Raw genomic sequence first — 20464 nt, 5'->3', positions numbered from 1 at the left:
ATTCAAAATTAGCACACTGGTACTTACACAAAGTGAGGTACCGGTGCGCAAATGAATGTTTTGAAACATTCTTTGGGTACTTTAAAGATAAAGGAAATGTGTCAAACATCAGTGCTATTGTTTGGTAGCAGTTATTTCAATACAACTATATTGTTTTGAGGAGGAATTCCTTTAGCCAGCCAGAGGGTGGGAAGTCTGTGGAATTTGTTGCCACAGGCAGCTGTGGAGAACGTCTTTATGTATATTTAAGGCAGAGGTTGATAGATTCTTAATTGGTCAGGGCATGAAGGGATTTGGGGACTTGGATTAAGAGGGGAAATGGATCAGCCATGATGAAATGGCACAGCAGACTCAATGGGCCAAATGGCCTAATTCTGCACCTATATTTAAATGGTCTTGTGGTATTCTCGGCCTTTCAGCTAAGATCATGTGTAGTATAGTGTAGTGGCGGTACGCAAATTGCAGTGGGTCCAGGTCCTTATTTAGGCAGGAGTTAATTTCAGCCACGAACTGCAGCAGTGAGAGGCTGAACACCCCAGCCAGTTGGCTGGCACAGGTTTTCAGTTCCCTACCAAGTACACCATTGCCTTGCAAGGGTTCACCATCTTTTAAAGATGCTCTGAGACAGACATCATAGAATTACCAGATGCTGCACGGGTTCACAGCATCTGGCAAAATCATTTATCACCACCACAGTCATGTTGTTTGGAAGTTAATCAAAGCCTAGTAGAAGTGAAGTTGTAGCAGGATGTTTTAATAGTTTAACAATAAACACATTTTGACTAAAAAAAATTGATCAAGATCCATGGAACAAATCTTATTCTCAAACTGCTTCACCAAGACATTTGGTCTTGTCTATTCACCATGCAGACAAAAGTAAAAGGAGATTTATTTTAAAACCATAAAGAAAAATCACATATTGGATAAGTTCAAGTTAGCATTTTCATGATAAAAGCTTAAAATATAAATGAGGGGTTGAGCAAACAAACTATTCATTAGAGTTTACTAGGATGATAGAAATTTTCATCAAAACCCTACAAATTACTTGAGAAGCTGGAAGCAAAGAGGATGGCTTCATCTACGCAAGAAACCTAGGACCTATGGTGCTTAGCTTGAGAATAAGAGATAGACTATTTAGAACAGAAATAAAAACTAGAGGGTGGAGCTTAGGAGATGATGGCACCCAATGGCAATTCCTTTGCTTGCATCTTTGGAAACGGCTCTATTTCTATCTTTAATATCTCCATTTTTCCCCTTCAAGGTTCTTTTGAAGACCATGACCTGGAGTTACATGCTGACTTTGGTTCTTTGCAGGAGTGGGACCTGCTCTCAGAGTCTCACCACTGGCTCTATTCAAAATGCCAAGGACGCGGCCTAAACGACCAGCACGCCTTCAGGGTTCTGGGATTTCGTAGCTCTGGAAGCGGGAGGACTCAAGATCATTGTCTCCGAGGATATCGGTCTGTCATGGGTGACAAAGATCGAAAGCAGTAAGCTGGCTGCGTACTCAGAGACCAGAGTTCTTTGGGCAGGGAGCGCAGAAAAAGCGACACAACGGACCTTTAACATCGTAGATCAGCGAGTTGTTTGTTATGTCTTCCCTCTCGCTGGGGAACAGAGACACCTCTTTCTCCCTTATTAGGGGGAGAGAGAGAGAGCATGCCTATGGTATGTCGAATTACCGGGTGAACGAGTAGTCTTTGAGGTACAAGTCTGTGTCTTTATCGATACTTTGCTGCACGCCTGAGTGCTCAGTGTGGGGGGGGGGGGGAGGAGATCATTGCTTTGCTGCTGCCTAAGCATGGGAGGGGGAGCTGGGAGGGGCTTTGGGGTTCTGACATTTAACTGTCATTCATTCTTTGGGGCACTCCTGTTTTCGTGGATGGTTGTAAAGAAGAAGAATTTCAGGATGTATATTGTATACATTTCTCTGACATTAAGTGTACCTTTGAAAAGAAATTTCAGTTAAGGGTCGAAACACTCTATGAAGGTTGGGCACCACCTGATGACATCTGCTCCTGGTCAAAGACTACCTCATCAGGTAAATGAAGGGAGCACCTCGGTGTATGATGCAAGCAACATCTAGTTCGCCAGTGACTTCCAGGAAAGACTGGATGGCAACCAAGAAAGGTTGGCAATGCTGGAAAGACAGCTGACCTCCAGGAAAGACTGGCATGGGCACAGGCACAGAAGGCTAGCAACCTTGTGTGCAGCACTCACAAGAGGGCACCATACAAGTTACGGATAAACTAAATAGGCAATAACCCCAGAGTCTCGGCGGGGAGGGGGAGGGTTAAGACTCAATAGGACAGATAGAACAGCAATGGGGCCAGGACTAGAAATACAGTAATGAGATGGCACAAGGCTCAAGCAAACAACACTGACTGGGGAGGCATTCATTGCAAAGTGTATTGCAGCAAAATCTGCAAAAACATCAAAAACAAAGGCCTCAAGAAACACCAAAGCAGGTCCAGTTGTGGAACAAAGGCGACTCAAAGACTCAATATCTGGTGAGACAATAGAGAACTCCAGCCAGGAAGCACTCCACAGAGATGAAGATCTCTCCACACCTGAGCAGCCCCAGTGCCAAAGAGACCAAATGACACCCTGATCCATTCATCAAGGAAAGAGGGAATCAGATGGCCTATATCATCAGACACTGTATCTTGGAAGCAGTTCAATGATGACCTGGATTGCATCTTGGAACCTAGATTGGCAAGACCTGTCAACAGGACAATCGACTCACTCACAGCCATTGTATTCAACTTTGCTAAAGAACAATTTGGTCCACTGAAGAAAGGGAAGCTTAAATCATTATTGCAACCAAACAGAAGGGAAAGGAGATTCGCCACCTGAGAAGCAAGATAAAGGCCCTGAACAAACAATTCAAAAACAGTTCACCTGATGAAAAAGGTGTCAAAGATCTAACCAGCAAACTCTGGGAACAGCTGCACAAGTTCAGGAGGCTGGAGCAGCTGCAAAAGTGAAGGAGGGAGAAAGAGAGAAGGAGAGTGCAGTTTGTTAAAAACCCATTCAGGTTCACCAGAGCTCCTCTCAGCCAGCAAAATCTTGTACCCTAACCAGCTCAAAGCAAGAGGTGGAAGAATTTCAGTAGGAATCATACAGCGATCCCTGCAGGAGTCACGGGCTAGAATTAAGAACACAAGATATAGGAGCAGGAATCGGCCATCTGGCCCATCGAGCCTGCTCCACCATTCAATCATGGCTGATCTGACCATGCACTCATCTCCAACTACCCTGCCTTTTCCCCATCATCTTTAATTCCTCTACTATGCAAAAATCTATCCAACTTTGTCTTAAGTACATTTATGAGGTAGCCTCCACTGCTTCATTAGGCATAGAATTTCACAGATTCACTACTATTTGGGAAAAGTAGTACCTCCTCATCTCAGTCCTAAATATATTCCCCAGCCCCCCAAATTTTGCGGCTATGTCTCCTACCAGTGGAAACAACTTTCCTGCCTCTATCTTATCTATCCTTTTCATAATTTTTATGTTTCTACAAAATCTCCTCTCATCCTTCTGAATTCCAGTGAGTACAGTCCCAGGTGACTCAATCTCTCCTTGTAGTCTACCCTCCCATCTCTGGAATCAACCTGGTGAACCTCCTCTGCATCGCTTCCAAAGCCAGTACATCCTTCCTCAGTAAAGAGACCAGAACTGCACACAGTACTCCAGATGCAGCCGCAACAGTAACCTATACAGTTGCAGCATAACCTCCCGGCTCTTAAATTCAATCCCTCCAGCAGTGAAAATCAACATTCCATTTGCCTTCTTGAAAGCCTGCTGCACCTGCAAACCAACCTTTTATGATTCATGCACAAGCACTCCCAAGTCCTTCCGCACAGCAACATGTTGCAATCTTTTACTATTTAAATAATCACCTGATTTTCCATTTTTCCTTCCAAAGTCCAAAAGTCCCCCAACCAAGAATCCTAGCAACTTGAGCTGAACGTGGCAGAAGGTCCAGGATATCAGAGAGCAGAGTCATCTGCTGACCCAGGACCAAGTGGTATACGCCACAAGATATAAGAAATGCCCAAAACTCCTCCAGAGGTTGTGGAAGATTTGGACTCTATCCCACCAAGCTAGAAAATGGCTGCAGGATGCTTTGTCCTAAAGAAGAAGATTCCTCCACAAGAAGAAGATTCCTCCACAATCGCCCAGTTTAGGACAATCTCCCTCCTTTGCATAGAATGCAAGATACTCTTCTCAGAGCTTGCAAGACTGACCTTTTACTTAATGGAGAACCACTATATCAACAGATCCATCCAGAAAGGTAGCATCCTGGGTTTTTCTGGGTGCCTTGAACACACTTCAATAATCAGCCAATTGATCTGCGAGGCTACACAGAAGAAAGGCAATCTAACAGTCATCTGGTTAAATCTAGCCAATGCCTATGGATCAATTCCATATGTCCTCATCCAGGTCAGCCTGGACCATTACCCTATGCCACCAGTAATGAGAGACATTATCACCCGCTACCTTGGAGGATTCAAGTTATGCTTCACTTCAGCCCACTTTACAACCAGATGGTAAGACCTCCAAAAAAGGATTCTAACCGGTTGTACCATCTCCCCCACCTTGTTTGTCATGGGTATGAATATCCTCATATCAGCAGCATCAGATGTAACCCACAGCCCAGTGCTGGAGCCTGGGATCTGACAACCTACAAGAGATTCATGGATGACATCACAGTAACTATTGTAACCCATGTCCAAGCAAGATGGGTACTGGAAACAATGGACAACTTAGCTATCTGGGCTAGGATGACCTTCAAGGCCAGGAAGTCCAGATGCATGGTAATCAAAAAGAGCATGGTTATTAGCAAGTTCAGTCTTCAAGTACAGGTAGAAGTCATTCCATCCATAGAGTAGAAGCCAGTAAAGTAGACTGAAGAGTGACTGAAGAAGATCGACAAAACCAGACCCCCTGGTAAACTTAAAACTTAGTTGTACCAACGCAGTCTATTACCATGGTTGCTGTGGCTTTCCATGGTGTACAAGTTCCCTATGACCACTATATAAGCCATCGAGAGGAAAGTCAACAAGGACCTGCGAAGCTGGCTAGGACCACCCCCCCACCAAGTTTTTATTCAGTGGGGCTCTACATAAGATCAGGCCAGCTACAGCTCCCATTGTCATCAGCAGTGGAGGAGTTCAAGGTGATAGATTATAGAATTGTGTTAACACTGAGGGCTCCAATGACAATCTAATAAACCAAACAGGAGTCACAAGATTGTGCCAAAAGTGGGCCGTCAACTCGGCCATGGATCAGGCAGTGAGCTCCCTGCAATTGAGATACATCATTGCCAACCCATGCCTGGGACGGCAAGGACTCAGCTCTGCATACTTCCAATGATGGGGGAGTGCAAGTGCAAAGGATAGGCATGACATGGTCAAGGCAGGGGTAAGGAGCCGCAAGGATGAAAGGTGGGTATCAAAAGGCAGTCTGGATGAAATGGGATCTTCCCAAGCGCAGATCACTTGTGCAGAGCTTTGGAGACTGCAGCCCTTCCACATTTCCTTCCTCCTGTGGTCTGTGTATGACACTCTCCCTACAACACCATAGCTGCACACATGGAGGGTGAGGGAGGACCCTAAGTGCAAGCTTTGCGGTCAGCAGGGTTCACTGGTACACGTACTGTCAGGATGCAAAACAGCTTTAACACAAGGACAGTGTTGGTGGCACTACAAAGTCTTGGTGTCCCTTGCTGACATTCTGGAGTGGGAGAGGTGTAAAAAGAGACCAGCTGGCAGAGGGCCAACCAGGGGGGTCATCTTCATCAATAAGAGGGCCAAGCCAGTCATATCAAAGAGGCCCAAATCCAATCTGCTGCAAACTGCCAAATCATGGAAGATGAGGGTTGATGTAGGGAAAAAACTGCACTTCCTGGAAGTGATGTAAGCCACACTTCGACTAGACATCGTACTGTGGTCCACTAAAGACAAGAAAATCATCCTGGTGGAGCTCACAATACCATAGGAGGAAGGATGCGAGTAAGCTCACGAGAAGAGGGCCCTGAAGTACCAGATCTTAGTCCAGGAGTGCAGAGACAACAGATGGCAGATGTGTCTATTCCCCATGGAGACTGGCTGCAGAGTATTCCTGGCAAGGTTGCGGCATGGAGGTTGCTCTCTGCACTGGACCTTGATGAAAGGAGCAAGAACCAAGCAGTTTGCAGGATAGGGGAGGAAGAAGAAAGAGCCTCCTGCTGAATTAAAAAAAAGGATCAGCCATGATTGAACAGTGGAGCAGCCCCGATGGCCTAAATGGCATAATTCTACTCCTAGGTCTTATGGTGTTATATGGAGCAGGCGAGGGGAGTTGAGCTGGAAGTCAGGAGCAGATGGGCAGTGACTTGGCCACCACTGTCGACCCGCCAACTAGACAGCATCATGGTTAAGGGTCAAAACATTCTATGAAGGAGGTTGGGCACCACCTGATGACATCGGCTCCTGGCCAAAAGCTACGGTTACTTCATCAGATAACTGAAAAGAGCACCCCAGTGTATGATGCATGCAAGAGAATGAAAGACCTTTGGATATTTTCTGACCTTGGCAGCTTTGGAAGTTATGCAAAGCACAGATGGATTTCAATGCATTAAGGGAACCAAGGCAAATGAAGATAGTGCTGGAAAGCAATGCTCAGATGGAACATTAGTCATGACTTTCAATGGTGAAGCAGCCTTAAAGGATTATATAGCCGACTCCTGTTATTTTAATGTTCTTAAAAACACAAATGTTGAATGGAAAGAAATTTTATTAAAGTTTTATTCATTTCTGCAATAAATGATCATGGTCTCAAAATCTTAATCAGGCCAAATTTCAGGGTTCAGATAATTTTGCAGGCAATTTGAGATAGTCACTTCATTTAAAATAGTTAAAAATTTCTCAATAGAAGCCAGATAATTGAGTACGCCCATGCCAAATATGACAAACTTCTCTCAACCAGTAAAACACAAGCTTGGGTGATAATTCTAGAATACTAAAGCTCATATCCAATTGCTACCTCTCTAATCCAGTTGCATCAATCGCTTTCAGCTGCAAAGATGTAGCCAGTCAGTTCTATCAACCATACATCATCAGCGGAGCATGCATGCCATATACTACAGATGTAGTGTATGTAGTCTTCACTCCAAAACAAAGTGGGGATGCCTTAAATTTTTTCAAACATGTCTGCTATTTGGATCAGTGCCTTGTTCACATAGCAGACATTATGTTGGGGAGGCCATTAACATCAGTTTTAAATATCTTCAACTGATATGTACTAAATAAAATATATTTATAACATGACTTTCACCCACTGAAGTTTTGTAAACACTACCTAAAAGATGATAATTTCTTGTATGTTAACTTTAAATCAAATCATTATTATTCCATTTTATGTAGATTTCCTGCAAATCTCTGCAACTTCGGAGCCAAGATAGTTAATTAAAATATTACACCTTACACAAATTTATTTTTTTTTTAACAACCTATGACACGTAGTATTATATTTGGATGTACAATGAACAGCTCAAAACAAGAAACCCTGCAATTATACACCGGAGTAAATTGATCATGTTACCAAGAGGATGGCAGCTTAGTGCAGTGCTGGACATGAATTTTCCTGTCATCTAGCCCTCAACTGTGACCCAAATTTTGTCCCTCATCTCCAGGTCTGTATGGTAAAAAAAGGTTCTAATGGTTTTCACTGGCAGTGCAACAATTTGACTTGGAAAAGAATCATGTCCAGCAAAACTCAATACACAAAGCCTAAAAAAAAAAATTTCTTACTACAGCAAAATTGCTTAGATAATAGACAGTGGTACTAGAAAGTTTGTGAACTCTAGAATTTTCTATTTCTGCATAAATGACTTAAAATATGATCAGATCTTCACGCAAGCCCTAAAACTAGATAGAGAACCCAATTAAATAAATAACAGAAAAAAAATTATACTTGTTGATTTATTTGAGTAAATTGGTACATTATTATATGTATTTGTTGGAAACAGTATGTGAACCTTTGCTTTTAGTAACTGGTGTGACCCCCTTGTACAGTAATAACTTCAGCCAAACATTTCCAGCAACTGTTTATCAGTCCTGTACATTGGCTTGAAGGAATTTTAAGCCATTCCTCTTTACAAAACTGCTTCAACTCTGGAATGCTACTGGGCTTCTTTGCATGGACTGCTTGCTTCAGGTCCCTCCATGACATTCCTATAGGATTAAGGTCAAGACTTTGATTCCAAAACACAAGTTTTCTTCTTTTTAGACCATTTTCTTGTTTTTCGGATCATTGTCTTGTTGCATCATCCAAATTCTATTAAGCCCCAGGTGATGGACTGCTACCCTGACATTTTCCTGTAAAATACTGAATTCATTGTTCACTCAATGATTGCAAGCTGTCCAGGCTCTGAAACAACAAAGTAGCCCCAAACCATGATGCTCCTTCCACCATGCTTCACAGTTGGGATGAAGTTTTGGTGTTGGCATGCAGTGCCAATTTTCCTTCAAACATAGCAATATGCATTTCTGCTAGAAAGTCCAACTTCTGTCTTATTTGTTCATAGAATATTGTCCCAGAAAAGTTATAGAACATCCAGGTGGTCTTTTGCAAACTTGAGATGTGCAGCAATTTTTTTTTTTGGAGAGAAGTGGTGTCCTTCCATGAACACCATTCTTGTTCAGTGTTTTTCTTATAGTAGACATGAACAGGAACTTTGGTAGGTTTTAGAGATTTCTGCAGGTCTTTTGCTGTTACCCTCAGGTTCTTTTTCAACTCCTACAGCATCACACGTCGCACTCTTGGTGTGATCTTTACAGGATACCCACTCCTAGAAAGAGTAGCAACAGTACTGAGTTTTCTCCATTTGTAGACATCTTCCGTTACTGTAATCTGATGAACACTCACGTCTTTAGAAAGGCCTCTGTTGTCTTTTCCAGCTTCATGCAGCTCTACAATTCTTCTTCTAGGGTCCTCTGAAAATTGTTTTGATCAAGGTATGGTGCACATAAACAGATTTTTCCTGAGAAGAGCAGGCTCTGTCAATAACTTGACTTTGTGTCTCTTTTTTTATATATAGGGCAGGGCACTTCTACAACCAATCTCATCTCATTGATTGGAATACCTGACTCCAAATAGCTTTTGTAGAAGGCATACCCCAGAGGTTCACATACTTTTTTCAACAAATACATGTAATATTGGATGATTTTTCTCAATAAATAAATGAGCAAGTATAATATTTTTGTGTTATTTATTTAATTGGGTTCTCTTTAACTAGTTTTAATACTTGCATGAAGATCTGATCACACTTTAGGTCACAGTTAAGCAGAAATAGAGAAAATTCTACAGGGTTCATAAACTTCCTAGCACCACTATACCTGGGCACTACTGGATTTTACGCAAGAATTTCTTCAGATTTGGATGCTCTACATGTAAAATCTTACAACAGGTAACAAACACCCATTTTCAGCTTAATTACTTATCCCTCAGAATCAATACTGAATTATTCAATGCAGGTAGAGACTGAAATGAAGTTTGAGAGTTGATCAGCCAACATCAGAAGACTGGCTGTGATAAATTAGCCATACAGCAATAGGCTATTAAGACGGCTGGTGGCGTAGTGGCATCAGCACTGGATTTCGGAAAGAAGGGTCCTGAGTTCGTATCCAGATGGCTCCCTTGCACACTCTCCATCCATGCTAGGTTGAGCGCCGAGCTAGCAACTCGGCCTCGTAAAAATAAGAAAGCCTGCTTACAAAAAAATGCCGTCATGACAGCGTCCCGATAACTCCACTCAGAGTTAAGGGCTTTCCTCTTCAGCAGACTATTACATACACAAGTCAGTGAACAAACTTGACACCTTCAATGATTTTACCTTCCTAGCAGTAACTCTTCAAAATTTTAACTGACTGCAACATAAGCATGATAACCTCATACACATGAAAATTTCAGTTAAATAGCCTCAGGTACATGAATTATTCTCAAGATGCAACAATACCATAGAGATTAAGTATGTGGGTCAACTTTATAATGAAATCATTTCACTTTTCTCATCTCCTCCCACTGTCTTTGTAAAAGAGCAAAACCTCCCACTTGTAATACATGACAAAGCTATAAAATTTCTAGTGCATGCATATCTAAAATATTTCCATTCCCTTGTAAGAAAAAGGCATCATAATTAAACAAAGGAGGTTTCAACAAAAAAATACACCCATTAATGGAATAATTTTTTTTAACTTTGGAACAATGTAGCATTAAAGTCATATTTTTGTTTTAATTTAAAGGCGGCACAATGTTTATCAATCACATGATATAGCAGAATAATTTGAGTATGGTTTTAAATTTCTATTTTGAAATACAATATCTAAGCAAGCCTGAAGATGAACTAATTTTAACTACAACAACTTTTGTCATTTGGTAAATAAAGTTAATGAAAAACATCCACTTGGTCTGTCAAAAAATACTAGTTAACTTCCCTAAAATTGCAAAAACTATGTTGATTTTACTGAGGTATATTTGCAGGTCATATCAGTGCATGAAGCCTCATGTACAACAGGTGCAGAAAGATCATCTGGTCACCCATCCTGTTAACTGATGAATCAGTACCATGTTGAGCAATATCTGGAAGCCACGACAGCACAGAAAGGGACAAAACAGGTACTCCAGAATACAGAACCAAGAGTGGTTTGGTTGAACAGAAATATTGCATTGGGAATGCAAGTCTAAAAAACCACAACATACTGCCCCTCCCAATTTTCACACATTGTTGTGCGGTGCCACCAAAACGAGAAACAAAATAGACTCTGATCACATCTGGTAGCTCAAAACTTGAATAATCATGAGGCAGAATTCTATGCCAACATAATCTGCATCAGTGGCCTGCAATATCCCCCACTTAATGCAATTAAGGCAAGGGATAAAAAAAACATTTCAATAAGTACCAATGTGCATGCCAGGAGCAGCAGATACCTAAAAATTAAAATGTCATTCAGGCCAGTCTGTCAAATAAAAACAGCCTGGTACAAGTTTTATCAGGGCCAATCTAATATATACTACATTGCAGCCACAGAAAGAGTCAAATACAAGAGACAAAATGAGAATAATAGCCTCCAACATAATTTGATTATGGTGTAAGAATTCTGCTGTTGATGACCTTCCTCAATGATTTGAAGCACAAGTTAGGAGTGCAATTTATTTCCACTTTCTTGGGTAAATGTAATGCCAGCATCACCTACCCAAAGTACAGCCTCCTACTAAATCAACACCCTAAATATTCATTCCTTCCACCATTGTGAACTGTAGCTACAACATGTCTCATCTGCAGAAAAAAACACTTGTTTTGGCTGCTCCAAAAGCACTTACACCAATAATAAGTATTCAAGAATTTGCTTGCAAACTCCCCTCCCAAATCCAACACCACTCTGATATGGATACCTTTCGTTCATTACTGATTCGAGATCCTTGAATTCCCTAACGATGCTATAGGAGTAAATCCATCAGAAGCACGTGCCATAAAATTATCGAAAACGCTGCAGGATTGTTCACACTATATTGTTGAAACTGGTGCAAAGGTAGTTCTAACATGCCACTGGAACGAACACCAACAACAAGTGGTCAGAGTACTGGCAAAAGTATTTGTCGTATCAACATTATAGTCTTCTTCAAAAGCTTCAACTAATTTCATTAAAAACTTAGTTAGATCCCTGCTGTTCTAAATCACAGAAGTCCAGAGCTGCCGACCATTCTGCCACCTTTGGATCTTACAAGTACAAAACTATGTAATAGTGGTTGAGTATCAACAGAATGCTAACTTAATTAACTTAAATTTGTAAAAACCATTTCCATCTCCAGGACCAAGCATTTAGAGTCAAGAAACTACTTCTGAAGTGCTACTAATGCAACGTAGCAACCAATCAAAGCAAGATTTACCAAGGGGGAGGAGGGAGGGAGGGAGGGAGAAGCTGGAGCTGTAAGATCTCTGCAACATCTCCAAAACATGGCACCACTAACGGTGAAGTAAACATTCAAAAGTGCACTGCAAATGTCAATCATGATCAATCTGAAGTTAGGAATGACATCCAACCATCTGATTTAGACACCAACCCAAAACTAGTGTCATAATTTGATTAATCCAATATTGTAAGACAGTACTCAAAACTATAACTACATCAGTATAAGCATCAATTTTTAAAGAGACTGGCTCATAAATTGCACCAATGTGTCCTAACACCAAACTAATAGAAGGAAGACAATGGAAAGTAGCAAACCTTCAAGTGCCAGAAGCCAACACTACTTGAAAACTTCGGTTAGTCCACAACTCAAAGCATTTAAATTCTTCATTACACCAGAATTTCCTGGTTGCTGTTGTCAGGAAAGGTCAGCTCTAGCTTCCATATTTAGACACTGCCAGAAGTTTACCTCAGGTAATTATAAACCATGCTATGGTTGGGTAAGGAAAGATTAGTAGCAAAACTTTTGGAATTAAAGGGAATTTAGTAATTCAACTAAATACTGCGTTTATAAAAAAACACCCCCTGTAAACCCCGAAGTATGCACAGCCAATGGAGTGGCTAAAACTTAAGTTCCTGATACAAAGTTGAACAGTGAGTGATTTACGCATGGGTAGCTCCCACACAGAGCTGTGACACATTGATTAACTGATATATTTTAGTGATACTAATGATGGGGAAATAACTAGTGATGGTGATTGTCTAACACTAACATATCTGATAAAGAGCAATTTCTCAGCCAAGTGCTATCATTTCAGCCTGGATTACTCCTTAGGAATAGCATTAAACTTTCTATTTGCATTACAAGCAAAATAGGTATTTCATCTCCAAAGCCAATGACAAAATAAGACCAATGGTACTAAAGCTGGAAATGTTATTTGTTTAGAGAAAAATCTAATCATTCATGTCAGATAATCACACAAAACTGAGCAGAATAAGTCCTTCAGCTCAGCAAGTCTGCACTGGCCAATAAGCATCATCTATGTTCGTCCTAAACTGATCCCATTTTATTCATCATATTCTTATCAACACACTCAAATTCTACCACTCAACTACACAAGGGGCATTTTACAGGGGCTGATTAATCTACCACCTGCACATGGAAGGAAACTGGAACAGAGTCACAGGAAGAATGTGTGAACTCCACATAGACAGGTCAAGGATCAAATCCCAGTCACTGGAGCTGAGGCAGCTGCTCTCCTACATTTCCCATTGTGCTACTCAAATACTGCGTTAGTGAGTACATGTTATTGCTGCGATTTATCCAATGAGTTTGATTTTAAATAATTATGCTGTTCAATTAGGAGCTTGTTTATTCAAATTTATGATTCTGAAAGAGTATATTGCTGTCTAATCAATTAGTCTTATTCACTGATACTACGATCGCCCTATTGCCATTCGTACTGAGCATGACTAATTGTTTTGTCCTCAAAATACGTTCATTTTTAATAATTAAATTCATTGAATTAAACCAATAAGAAAACTACCTCACAGTCAAATCGCAGCAATTTCTTAGTTAAACCACATTATCTCTAAAATCCAAGGTCTGCCTTAGACATCAATTTTTCCAGTAGTGTCCATAAATATGCTTACATGCAATTACAAAAAATTCAAACTTAAGACTTCAAGGTACAAGATGTGTTTCAACTGCATATGAATGCCAATGATAGTTGCAGATTGCACTGGTATGAATCAACCAATCCCATCTCACTGGGGCTTGGAAAACAAATTATTAAGAGTGCCTCAGTGGCAGCAAGGAACAATTTACACAAACACACCTTGAATTTTGATAAAGAAAATATTGACTGAAGGTGATTAAAATTCCATATTTTCATGTTCATTTATAAAGTTGCTTTAAGAACACCAAAGTAATTACAAATAAAGCATTAATGCACTGCATTTCTCTGCAAGCCTCATCTAACTAGAGCTGTACTACCCATAGTCCATGTCAAATTTCTTTTCTCCCCAACATGACTAAAGGCTATGAAGGCCTGGGTATATCATCTGCTTTTTTTTTGCTAATGAGACCAAAATCATTGTGTGTTCATTCAGCAATGAGATTTTTCACACAATACTCCATAGTTGTTGTTTTTACGAAGCTGAAGGAAGGACCAGTCCACTAGAATGTTCAGCCTAGTCATTTTCATATCTGATCTGAATCTCTACTCATCAATTTTGGTTGCTTATGCTACTTACATTAGCCAAACAAAATAGTCACTTCGTTCTTCAGGTACTCTATATGCAGTAACAATCTGTAAAACCACTCAACAATATTAAATATCTCCATCACTATAAACAATCTACTAATATTGACAATACTGGCTTAATCTGTGCAACCTATTCCATTATGTTTAACCACATCATAAATTTTCTAAAATCTTACAATAATATTATTCCACGATAAATGTCACTGTACTTGAGGTTTCTTTCATCTGTTTTTAAGAGGATATTGGATTCCTAAAATACAGCCACAGATGCCACTTAAAGTTTCAAAAGTATGTTACGCACAATTTCTTTTGAAGAGCAAAATATAAAAGCAACTTGGTATCATTCAACAGAACTGATGCACTGCACACAAAACCATGAAGAGTAACAGCAAACAAGGCAGGCATTCAACCCTTCAAGTCTTTGCTGGTATTTTGCAAAAGCAACTCAGTCCCCACTCTTTTTTTGTAGTAGCCCTGTCATTTTCCGCCTACTCCATCTTACTTTTGTTTATCTTCCATAAGTGTTCAATCCCAAACCCTTCTTTGAATGGTGAAACTATTCTCATAGTACCATCAAAATGCAGTCTTCAAAATGTGAATTTATCCTGTGCACCCAATCTAATTAATAATTGATAGTTGAAAAATATCACTATCTACCTTCCTACAGCCTAAAAAATCAACTGCTCACCAAAAGACAGTTCACTGTTATTGTCGGCATTTTATTCCTGGTGCTGTTGCCTATTTAATTCAACCTTGCTGACATACCATTATGAGCCACTTATTTAAAAAACAGCTTTTGAAACTCTCTATATACAATAATAGCATCCTCATCACTTAACTCAAAAAAATTCAGTGACAGTAGTTAAACATGACTTGCTCTGCTGGCTTCCAAGAACTAAATCATTTTCATCAAAGTAACTTAATTTTGCATTAGTCACTGAAAACTTCCTCTGAGGCAAAACCTGCTTGCATTTTTTTTAAGTATCTTTGAAATCACTATGAAAAATAGAATTCACCAGTTAAGGTTTGGTACTATTTTGAGACTTTTGCTGTTTGAGATGCAAGTGTCATTTTAAATTAATCCTGCTGATATCTGAAGATCCAGGTTATTGGCACAAATCATATGAAAAGTTGTTGTGCACACACAACTTGCATGCTTTATTTTACAGGTGGGGGAGGGAAGAAAAGAAAAAGCATACAACAGTGAAAAAACTTCATAAATCATTCGTATCAGTTTGATTCCCTTGCCTTTTAGTTTTTAGAACACAGAACATCACAGCACATTACAGACCCTTCTGCCCACAATATTGTCAACCTTTTAGTCTATACTATGATCAACTTTATTCTTCCCTCATCTATAAAGAGCCCATTTTTCTATCATCCATATGCCTATCTAAGAGTTACCTAGATGTCCCTAACGCATCTACTCCCATTACCCCAGGAGAACATTCCACACCGTACTTTACCACTCAGTAAAATAACTTGCCTCTGACATTCCTCCTATCCATTTCCCCAATCATATTAAACTCACACCCCCTTGTATTAGCCATTCCTCTCCTAGGGAAAAAAAACTTTTAGCTATCCACTGGATATATGCCACTCAGTATCTTGTATACCTCTACAAAGTCACCTCTCGCCCTCCTTCTTCACCAATCATAAGCTCATAATTCAATAAATTATACCAGTCTGTTTTCCCAGATTCCACAGAAGTATCAAGCATAAATGTAAAGTACAAATCAGCATGGTGTCAAACGTCTGTCCACAAGTAATGCATTAATTTTACCTAATATTCCCATACTTCAGAAATACAAGAATTCAGTTTCATGTTACCAAATGGAAAATTCAGCCCTCTGGCAGTAATGGCGCAAAATGCATTCACTTTTACAATCTCTTCCCTAGCATGCAGTTGTGGCTATCCCAACGAGCTTTCTCACTGCAATTCGACTTCACCTCTTTACCATGAAACAATGCGTCAACTAAGAGCACCAACTCAGTCGTGGCTCCATGCGAGGCGTGGAGGAAGTTGGCACCTTCTCATGTCCTAAAGGCCCAGTTTGGTTTAACTGTCTGGGTCTACAGCCTCCTGTCTCCTAGTCTGGGAGGCCCCCACCTCCCACCATGGGCCTGCACTTGGAAACATGAGTGGAAACAGCTGAGAAACGTTTCCCAACAACCCTTGTCGCCACCACACCCAGCCCCGAGAACTAGGCCGGGCCGGAGGACCGCGGCAGACGCAAGGCTAGGTGAGCTGGCAATCAGCTGGGAGCCGAGGCCCGGTCTAAGGCCTACTGGTGCCTTTTCCCCGCCCTCCCATTGTACTGAAAACAGGCAAACCTACCCTGCTGGGAGCCATGTCGCTTTGCGGGTCCCCAGCCCAGGACTCGACACTCACCTGTATCCCCGATGATGATGTACTTGAAGAGGTAAGCGTACGCCATCGTGTGTCCGCGGTGACTGCGCACTCGAGCCGCCGCCGCCTCAACAATAACAGCTCCTGTCGACGTCAGCAGCGGAAATGCCGGGCTGGCAGCCGGTCGCTCACAACGCCCTCAGCGGCGCTCGATCGAACTGCCGCCCTGCCGTCTTCCCGTCTTCCCGTCTTCCCAGTCTGCACACGTCGGCATTCGGGCTCGCCAGCCTGCTAAGCCTTGTCCAGTCATTCACTGAAGCGCTGGGGCGAATGACCCTTATAAAAATCACATATGTTTAAAATCTAACATCTGTCTGCAAAACAAAGGGAAACAGTGAATGCTGGAGACTCTGTGCCGTTCAGGTAGGCGGTATCTGCGGAGAGCAGAGTTACCACTGTACCTCTCCACAGATGCTGCCTGATCTGCTCAGAGGTAGATTCTTCTCTCCACAGTTTTCATCCAAAACTAAGGTCGTGAGGATGGATGAGAGAGGAGCCCGAGGTGGTAAACTGCCCGTGCTGTTCAACACCACTCCCTAAATATAAAGCCGGTCAGTGAAAAGGTAGAAAATGTAGATCATTTCCTGTATCTTAAGGGCCAACTCTGCAAAAGCAGGTGGATAAAGGAATTCACTACTGTATTCAACGTATTAGCACATTCTAAGGAACACTCTGTCCAAAAATCAAGATATTAAATTGGTTTACTTGGCAGTAGTAATTCCCACTGCTGATATCAAAGTGAATAAAGGAGAAACTTACATGTTTTAATAGTGAATAGATGCAAATAAATTATTAACTGTTAATTAGTCGCACAAATGAGTCAAATATACAAACTTCCCCCTTCTTTCACTTCTGTTACCTCACCTTCTCCATGGCATATTGGCTAGTTCTTTTCAGCTGTTCTATGGCTGCCATGCAAAGACTACCTTTAGAATGTGATGCTCATCCACGGTTACCAGTATGGCAATGAAACAATTCCAAGTTGTCAAGCAACTCCCAAGGGAGAAGTAAAGATGCCATTTTTGAACACTAACAAGAGAAAATCTGCAGATGCTGGAAATCCAGGCAACACACACTAAATGCTGGAGGAACTCAGCAGCCCGGGAGCATCTACATAAAAGAGTACAGTCTACGTTTCAAGCTGAGACCCTTCAGCAGGACTGGAGAAAAAAAGGTGAGGAGTCAGAAGTAGAAGGTGGGGGGGGGGAGGGAGAAACAGAAGGTGATAGAAGAGGATTTCTCAAACTTCTGATAATGATTTCTCCTCCTTCACCATTACCCATCCCTTTTTCCCTCTCTCACCTTCTTTCCTTGTTCGCCCACTGTCTCCTTCTGATGCTCCTCCTCCATTTCTTTCTTTCATGGCCATCTGTCCTCTCCTATTAGATTTCCTCTTCTCCAGCCTTGTATCTCTTTCACCAATCAACTTCCTAACCCTTTACCCCCCCCCACCAGTTTCACCCATCACCTTGTGTTTCTCCCTCCCATTCCCCCACCTTCTAACTCTGACTCTTCATCTTTTTTTCTCCTGATGAAGGTTCTCAGCCTGAAACGTCGACTGTATTTTTTTTCCATTGATACTGTCTGGCCTGCTGAGTTCCTCCAGCATTTTGCGTTTGTTCCTTGATTTTAGAACACGAGTCTGTGTGGCAATAGAACTGTTTTTAACTTAATTTTGCCTAAGTTCCTGCCTATATTGGTTGTACTTGGTTGATGAAACATATGTTTATCACACCAAAAGAGGACGAGAACCAAATTTACAGGCACTCTTGTTCCTACCAAGAAGAGAAATAAGAGGTAATTAAGGAGCACTCTGTCCGGTTTGTGACAAAGTACAAACTTCATAAACTTTCTAAGAGTTCCTCTTCTTCCTGAGCTGGTTTTACCAGCATGTAGCATCTTGAGTACCTTTCCATATCTTCCACTCAGCATCACTATGTTTAGGTTACTGCTCACAATAGCATCATCCCTCACAACTAATATTCATTATTCAATCTTCATTTTCTAGCTACTTTCTCTTCCCCATTTATGCCACCATTGGTTTCACATCCAAATCTTTATGCAAGATGATGGGTGTGAGTTATAGTATCTGACAAAGTGCTTCTTATCAATCCAATACATATACTAATTTTATTCTCGTTACTCTTTATAGGACAAGGAGGCACAAAGTACAAAGAGGATGGAAACATGGTGATGGATATTCAGTTCCTGGGCTGGTGAGCTTCATTTTTTCCAACCTCATCTTTCTAAACACAGCAGAGGACACTACTGGAGATTAAAGGATTGTTTTTTGAATATGATAGACTTTCAACTACTATTAATTGTTTAGCTTCTGGTCATAAATGGGAGCCAGTCTTCATTTAATGTAAATTGCAAGTAATAGCTGGTCTGAAATTAAAAACACAACTTTGCAAACAGACTCACTGTTTATAGAAAGAAGGATGTTGGTTCACAGTACCTGTACTTGCTGTTTAAGCAGTGCAGCATTACACAATGGAATATATAATTTGGCTTGTTTCAAGCAGATGGGATGAATATTATTAGCCTCCCAGATAACCACATCTGCACCTGGTCATTGAGCTGCAGCTCCTCAGAGAATGTGTTAGGGAATTAGAGCTGCAGCTCGATGATATTTGACTCATACAAAAGACTGAAGGAATGATAGATAGGAGCTACAAGGAGATAGTCACCCCTAGGTTTCACGAGGCAGGTAATGGGGGGATAGTCAGGAGAAGGAAGGGAAATGGGCAGCCAGTACAGAGTACCTGTACTCTGCGGCAGATGGAATACGGTGGTTGGGAAATGCATGGTAATGCATTTTGCTAAAAGGAACAAAAGTGCAGACTATTATCTACAAATGTTTGTAAACAGGGAGAAGGTTCAAACATCAAAGGTGCAGAGGGACTTGGGAGTCCTCGTGCAAGAATCCCAGAAAGTTAATTTACAGGTTAAGTCTGTGGTAAGGAAGGCAACTAAAATGTTGGCATTTATTTCAATGGAAATAGAATATAAGACCAAGGCAATAATGCTGAATCTTTATAAGACACTAGTCAGGCCACACTTGGAGTATTGTCTACAGTTTTGGGCACCATATCTCAGAAAGGATGTGTTGTCATTGGAAAGATTCCAGAGGAGGTTCACAAGGATGATTCCGGGAATGAAGAGGTTAACATATGAGGAGCGTTTGGCAGCCTTGGGCCTGTACTTACTGGAATTTGGAAGAATGCAGGGGATCTCATTGAAACCTACCGAATGTTGAAATGACTAGATAGGGTGGATGTAGAAAGGATGTTTCCTATGGTGGGGGTATCCAGAACTAGAAGGCACATCCTCAAAATTGAGGGGAGACATTTTAAGATGGGAGGTAAGGAGGCATTTTTTTAGTCAGAGGGTAGTAAATCTGTGGAATGCTCTGCTACAGACTGTGGTGGAGGCCAAGACTGCGGGTACTGTATATTTAAGGCTGAAGTTGATAGTTTCCTGATCAGTCAGGGCATCAAAGGATACATTGAGAAAGCAGGTATATGGGGTTGAGTAGGATCTGGGATCAGCCATGATGGAATGACAGAGCAGACTCCATGGCTGAATGGCCTAGTTCTGTTCCTGTGTCTTATGGTCTTACCTCTGTGGCCATTCCCCTCAATTATAAGTATACTGTTTTGCATACTGTTGAGGGGGACAATCTACTGAGGGGAGCTGCAGCAACCGGGTCTCCGGCACTGAGTGTGACACTGTGAGTCAGAAGAGAAGAGAGGTGAAGGGGACTACAATAGTGATATGAGGTTGAGGAACAGAAACAAAATTCTGTGGATGCGATAGAGACACATGAT

At 41.2% G+C, this 20464-nt stretch overlaps 1 protein-coding gene across 1 annotated transcript in view; it reads right to left on the bottom strand.

Moving 5' to 3' along the window:
- rab2a (RAB2A, member RAS oncogene family) overlaps positions 1 to 16768 on the bottom strand; it is a 74018-nt gene extending 57250 nt beyond the window's left edge. Inside the window, exon 1 of the mRNA XM_063064094.1 lies at positions 16617 to 16768. Within this exon, the coding sequence (XP_062920164.1) occupies positions 16617 to 16662 (46 nt within the window). The 5' untranslated portion in view covers positions 16663 to 16768. The remainder of the gene's footprint in view (positions 1 to 16616) is intronic.
- Between the last annotated feature and the right edge of the window lie 3696 nt (positions 16769 to 20464).

The sequence above is a fragment of the Mobula hypostoma genome, chromosome 1 (assembly GCF_963921235.1).
Source record: "Mobula hypostoma chromosome 1, sMobHyp1.1, whole genome shotgun sequence".
NCBI lineage: Eukaryota > Metazoa > Chordata > Chondrichthyes > Myliobatiformes > Myliobatidae > Mobula > Mobula hypostoma.
This window is presented reverse-complemented; position numbering and strand designations above follow the sequence as displayed.